The sequence below is a fragment of the Callorhinus ursinus genome, unplaced genomic scaffold (genome assembly GCF_003265705.2).
Source record: "Callorhinus ursinus isolate GAN/ISIS: 27379988/994484 unplaced genomic scaffold, GSC_fseal_2.0 scaffold2833, whole genome shotgun sequence".
Lineage (NCBI taxonomy): Eukaryota > Metazoa > Chordata > Mammalia > Carnivora > Otariidae > Callorhinus > Callorhinus ursinus.
The window spans coordinates 1-6,717 of record NW_027399887.1 but is presented as its reverse complement, the minus strand read 5'-3'; the positions used below and the strand labels follow the sequence as shown (position 1 = coordinate 6,717).

Genomic DNA, 6,717 nt, shown 5'->3' with positions numbered 1-6,717 from the left:
GGTGACAGGGTGCAGGTCAACTGCCCATTGGCACCAGAGTCGCGGTCAGACACACTGATTAGGGCAATGACCGTGCCGAGGGGAGCATCTTCTAATACAGGTAATGATAATGATTTGATAACCAAGTCAGGTACATTATCATTGGTGTCCAAAATTTCCACCAGAACCGTGCAGTGACCTGTCATTGGGGGAGTTCCTTTATCTGTCGCGTCTACCTGGATTTCATATAACTTAGTCTCCTCGAAATCTATATTACCTTTTATACTGATGTATCCACTAACTGGGTCTAAGTGGAATTTCAAAAGAGTATCTGCTGACATGTCTGTATTGAAAGAATATACAATGTCCTTATTTACTCCTTCATCCAAATCAGAGGCGTTAACAATCACTGCTAGGGTACCGTTTGGTGCATTTTCGAATAAACTGACTCTGTAGACAGTCCTCTCAAACTCTGGGGCGTTGTCGTTTACATCTAGAAGGGTGATCTTCACTTGAGTAGTTCCGGTGAGCTCTGGTTTCCCACCATCAACTGCCGTTACTAGTAAGTGATGTTCAGGAATGTCCTCGCGATCTAAAACTTTTCTCAACACGAGTCCAAGGGATTTAATATTATCATCATTTCTTTTAATATCCAAGGTAAAATAATCGTTAGAGTTAAGACTGTAGGTCAACAGAGAATTGGCTCCAATATCTGCATCTGACGCGCCCTCTAGCGGAATCCGAGAACCAGGCGGCCGGGATTCATAAATAAATAATTTTTTTAATGCCACCGGGAAAACCGGCTGGTTGTCGTTAATGTCTTTCACCTCCACCTCCACATGGAAAACCTGCAGCGGCCTGTCCACGATCACCTCCAGGTGGATGCTGCACTCCGCGCTCCGCCCGCACAGCTCCTCCCGATCGATCCGAGAATTCACAAACAAAATGCCATTCTGCAGATTTACCTCTAGAAGGTCCCCGTGGCCTTTGGACGCCACCCGGAACAGGCGTGGCACCAGCTCCGCCAGCTCCAGCCCCAAATCCTGGGCGATGCGACCCACGAAGGTGCCGTGTTTGGCCTCCTCCAGGACTGAGTAATGAACCTGGCCGCTCCCAGTCTCCCAGACTGTGAGGAGCAGAAGCGAAAGCAGTAATCGCCGGGCTCCTGGACCTTCTTCTCTCCGTGAAAACACCCTTGCAAGCCTTTTCCAAATATTGTGACGTTCTGGCCTCGATCCAAACTTCAAAAAAGAATTTGAGTTCCTCATTTTTTTCTTAAATAACCTTACCGTGCCCGTATTTCAGAGAGCAGCATCTGAGTACATAACGCATGCTTCATTTCTTTTGTGGTGAAGTACCTTGCGGTGGACAGCGACATCATGTGGCTAAATGTGTAAGTATTAAATAAATGTACCTACCTTCTCCGTATACTGGCGTCTGATCTTTCCCAAAATTTCTATTTTAGTTGTAATTTCCTTCGAGCACTTTTCAAATTCTTTATATTTATAGAAATATAACCTTATAGCTTTTATACTAATTCATCACTTCCAAATATCCCAATCCATGACATAGTATAATATAGTAGAATGATTAATGTTATAATAGTAGTGGACATCTACTGGAACTATTCCCCACATGACAAGCCTGGGGTTCTAACGGGGTTATCCATTAAATTCTTTTTTTTCCCATTAAATTCTCACAACAACTCTCCGAGGTAGTATTAATACAAGTCACTTTTTACAAACAAGGAAGTGAAAACATACCAGTTAAGTAACTTAAAAATATTAACTGGTGATATTTGGGTGGGATCTCAATCTGATTCAAGACCCCTAACTTTTACCATTTGGCCTTGAAGTCTACATTTTATAGAAAAATCAGGGCCACCTGGGTGATTCAGTTGGTTAAGCATGTGCCTTTGGCCCAGGTCCAGATTCTGCGTTGGGGTCCTAGGATCCAGCCCCAACTCCGGCTCCCTGCTCAGCAGGGAGTCGGCTTCTCCCTCTGCCCCTTCCCCCGCCCAGCTGTCTCTTGCTTTCTCTCTCTCTCTCTCAAATAAATAAATAAAAAAAATAAAATAAAAAAAAAAGAATTCCAGAAAGATGATTAAAAAGAAAAAGAAAAATCAGACCTTTGATATTCATGACCACCAAAACATCAAGACATTGAAAGTATGTGTAGATAGGGGTGCCTGGCTGGCTCAGTTGGCAGAGCATGTGACTCTTAAATCAGGGTCTGAGAGTTGAAGCCCCACGTTGGGTGTGGATCCTACTTAACAACAAAAAAGTATGTGTATATACATATCCATATATACATACATATTTACTTATATATTATTATAGCAATTGTTAATTTAGAAAATTTATTTATGGACTGTCTATAACCCACTTTTATGGCCTTTATCCAATGATTATACCCTTGTTGTCTGTCTTAAGTGTTATTTATATAAAGATGCCAGAAATCAGTTTTTTACAGTGCAGTTCTTTTATAAATTTGTTTTACTATATGACAATACATTCATGACAACAAGTCAGAATATATTTGTTTTTTAAATTTCCACACCATTTATACATTTCAACTTACCTGCATATCCTAAAATGTTCACAATATGAAATAATTCATTAAAGAATTTCTTCAGGAGAAAAATGATCCCAGAAAGAAAAAAAAAACAAATGTAACTGTACAAAACATGATAATAATGTAATCTATGCCTAGAATAAATGTATAACTGGAAGGCATATACCAAACAAAAGTGGAAGCAGACAAATGATTAATTTTTAATGATCTCCACTCTAGATGAATTTCTGGATTCCAGTTTCTTAAAAAGTTGTTACTTGAAAGTATTGGTGACTTAACCAATCAATAAAGAAAAGTAACTTTGGAACATAATTCACCATTCAGTATCTGCAAGATGAGGCAATGTAATATTCTAAAGGTCCCTCTGAATTCAGTGAGAGGTATGAGTTCTCTAAATATTTGAAAGTTGACCAGAGAAAATTCATGGGCAGAGGTTGAATGTAGAGAGGTAAAATGATGTCCAAGGTTTTGCTTATAGTCAGAGCCTCTTGAAATAAAACCAAATACATGATTTAAATATTAGGAGAAAAGTTTTCATGCCAGGTTTTTTTCCCATGCACTCACTGAAAGCATGCCGGGATTGCAACTTACTCGTATTTTATCATTCACATTTAGAATAGAATAAATTGTCAATTAATGTTTTAATGGATAAATGAGTATTTTAAACTTTCTCAAGTATCATAAGAGGTAAGTTACATTAATGATATTTGTTAATATCAAACTTATGCAATTTCTAATTGATTCTATTGTACTAGTTCATGAAGAAGTAAACATTTAAGAATTATTTTGGAAAAGCATGAATCAAGGAAATAATTACAGATATTTGTATGCCAGTTAGTGCTTTGAAGAATCTTGAAAAATAATTATTAGTTTTAAAATGAGATACAGAATTAAAAATTTAAAACATCATGGACTCCATGGGACGCCTGAGTGGCTCAGTCAGTTAAGTGTCTGCCTTTGGCTCAGGTCATGATCCCAGATTCCTGGGATCAAGTCCTGCATCGCTTCTCCCTCTGACTGCTGTTCCCTCTGCTTGTGCTCTCTCTCTCTCTCTGACAAATAAATAAAATCTTTTAAAAAATAAAAATAAATTTAAAAACATCATGGACTCCATATTGATGGAATACCTCTGACAACTTATTATAATACTATACATTTCATGACATTTAAGAGTATACTAATTGCAGGGGTGCCTGGGTGGCTCAGATGGTTAAACGTCTGCCTTTGGCTCAGGTCATGACCCCAGGGTCCTGGGACTGAGCCCTACATCAGGCTCCTGACTCAGCCGGGAGCCTGCTTCTGCCTCTCCCCCTGCTCATGCGCTCTCTCTCTCTCTCTCTGCATCTCAAATGAATAAATAAAATCTTTAAAAAAGAATATACTAATTGCAAAGTAGAATGCTACAGGCAATTTATGACAGAGTAGACTCCATAATGATTATTAGGCAATGAAGGTAATACTAAAGGAACTATGAGTTCATCAGATTGAGCCACTGTGTGGATAAAGTATCAGTGAATAATATCTACTCTCACTTAGACATCTCCTCAGGTAACTTAATTTAAAAGTGTAAATAAGGAATAAGAAACCAATAAGAATTTAAGTGATAAACCGTGACTCCTGGAGATCTGGGTATACCTGGATATATTTTTTTTAAAGATTTTATTTATGTATTTGACAGAGAGAGACACAGCGAGAGAGGGAACACAAGCAGGGAGAGTGGGAGAGGGAGAAGCAGGCTTCCCACTGAGCAGGGAGCCTGATGTGGGGCTCGATCCCAGGACCCTGGGATCATGACCTGAGCCGAAGGCAGACGCTTAACGACTGAGCCACCCAGGCGCCCCATACCTGGATATATTTTTAACAGTGAACCATTTACCTGTAGTACAAACATAGTGGCCAGACTTCTAGTAGGACAGATTTCACCTGACCGTTTATACTTTCTGCATACAAGTCTCAAGAAGGTGGTGAGTAGCTATGACACTCTAGGTAGGATGACTCCTCCCAAGAAAGAGCTTCTTCCTTATTTGCCCAAGTCGCATTTTTCCCTGTAAAGCCTCAGATAAACTTTTCTGGTTCCCAGGAAATATATACTCCCTGAATTTTGAGGCTTATTAACTGTTAGGAGCTAAGAAGTTTACTGTAGAAACAGATTATCCTTAAAAGATTTCCCCACCTAACTTCTCAAGTCCTTTAAAAGCAGATCTTGGATGAAAATGACTATATGGCCTATCTGTTGAATGGCTAAGGCCAGATCACTTAGTGGAAGTTATTTCTACAATTCAATACCCATCCACATACATACAGGGAAAAAATATCAAATAACTAAGAACCAAATAGAAGACAGTTTTAGACAGTTATTTCACACCAAGACATTTTCTTTTGAAGTTTTAAAATTCTTCTCCAAGTGTAACATTTACTTGTCAATTTTATGTTTTAACAACCCAACACAGGAGTTTCCAATTAAAATGCAGTCATTCAATATCAGTCTTCACCTTTTGGGAAAATTCCAACTTCCTTAGTTATATGAATGTTGCCAGGAGAAAGTGAGTGATCTCACACATGTGGAAAATGTTATCCCAGGCATAGAGTATGGTGTCAGAGGCAGGTGGTCATTCTCTGCACAGGGGAAGGCCTGCACACATTAGCCTAATGACACAGATACTGGGAAGGATGACTGAGCAACCTACTAACATAATAACTGCGCTAGAGTACTCACCACTTTTAGAGGGAAAAAAATCCCACCACCTGGCCACCCCACAATGTAATTTTTTAAATGTTAAGATTTTTTTTAAGGTTAAAAGATTTTAGGGTGCCTGGGTGGGTCCATCTGTTGGGTGTCTGACTCTTGATTTCAACTCAGGTCATGATCTCAGGATTGTGAGATCTAACCCCTCATTGGGTTCTGCGCCGGGTGTGGAGCTTTCTTAAGATTCTCTCTCTCTCTCTCCTTCTGCCCCTCCTCACTCCCCTGCTCTCTCTCTCAAAAAAAAAAAAAAAGATATTTTAACAAAATTGAAAGAGGATTCTTTTCTTTTTTTCTAAAGATGTTATTTGTTCGTTTGCTTATTTGAGAGAGAGAGAGAAAGAGAGTGCCTCTGAGTGGGGGAGGAGGAGCAGAGGGAGAGGGACAAGCAGACTCCCCACTGCGGGCAAAACCCCTCCTGGGGCTGGATCCCACTACCCTGAGATCATGACCTGAGCTGAAATCAAGAGTCAGACACCCAACAGATGGAGCCACGGAACAACCAACAACGATTAACCCACTGAGCCACCCAGGTGCCCCAGGGAGGGATTCTTTTCTCAATGAACTCTCTATTGTGCCTTAAAACTCTAAGGATTTTGTAAGTGTGAAGTCTTTATCCCAAATAACAGGTTATTTGACTACTGAAAGACATACCTAATATTAGCAATTATTCCTAAGTGATGTCACTTAGTGATCCTAAGTGATGTATTCTAATGACCTATGATAGGTACTTTCAGAAGTCCTGGCATTAAAAGATCCATTCAGGCTGCTTTCAAAAACAAGGAAAAGAAAACCTAACTTACTACCTGTTGCATAAACAGATAAAGATAAATGAATTCTTGATCGAAAAAAAAAATCTAGAAAACGTCCAGGTAATAATATACTCCTATTCCAAAATATTCTGACAGAATGGATGGATGATGTAAATTGGAAATATGCATTTTGTATATTCACACTCTTTAAATTTTTTCCAATTATGATTTTTCAATTTTGAGAAAAAATATTTACAGGTAATAAGTTTTCAAGTTTAGCTGAAGTGTTTTTCAGTCCTTCAAAGTCCAATTATTCACGAACAGATTTAATTATGAAAAAACAAAATCTGAAAATAAGAAAACCATTTAATTGTTCTCAATGAAGAAATTCACCTCTATTTCATACCATATATTGCACCATAAGATAATGATAAAAAAATAAGGGCAAATGGCAAGATTAACATAACATAATAATAAAAAAATAAGGACAAATCTATAAATCAAAATAATAGAATCATAAATAAAGGAAATAGAACAATTCTAGAATCGACAGGAAAGACTCACCTTTCCTAAGTGTTCTGATTCTGAGGGTTGTTGTCTTTCTTCTGCGGAGTCTGGAACTTGAGGTAGGCTGGGGCTGAAGGCCATGAGGTCGGTCTTGGGCGGGCC

At 38.8% G+C, this 6,717-nt stretch overlaps 1 protein-coding gene across 1 annotated transcript; it reads right to left on the bottom strand.

The window, feature by feature from the left end:
* Window positions 1-6: 6 nt before the first annotated feature.
* LOC112818969 (protocadherin alpha-3-like) lies at window positions 7-6,711 on the bottom strand (the record flags this gene model as incomplete). Its single annotated transcript, XM_073890728.1, has 2 exons — window positions 6,613-6,711; window positions 7-1,220 (listed from the first exon to the last, which is right to left on the bottom strand). Coding segments are annotated over exons 1-2 (1,298 nt in total), but the record flags the coding sequence as incomplete, so codon positions are not given.
* Between the last annotated feature and the right edge of the window lie 6 nt (window positions 6,712-6,717).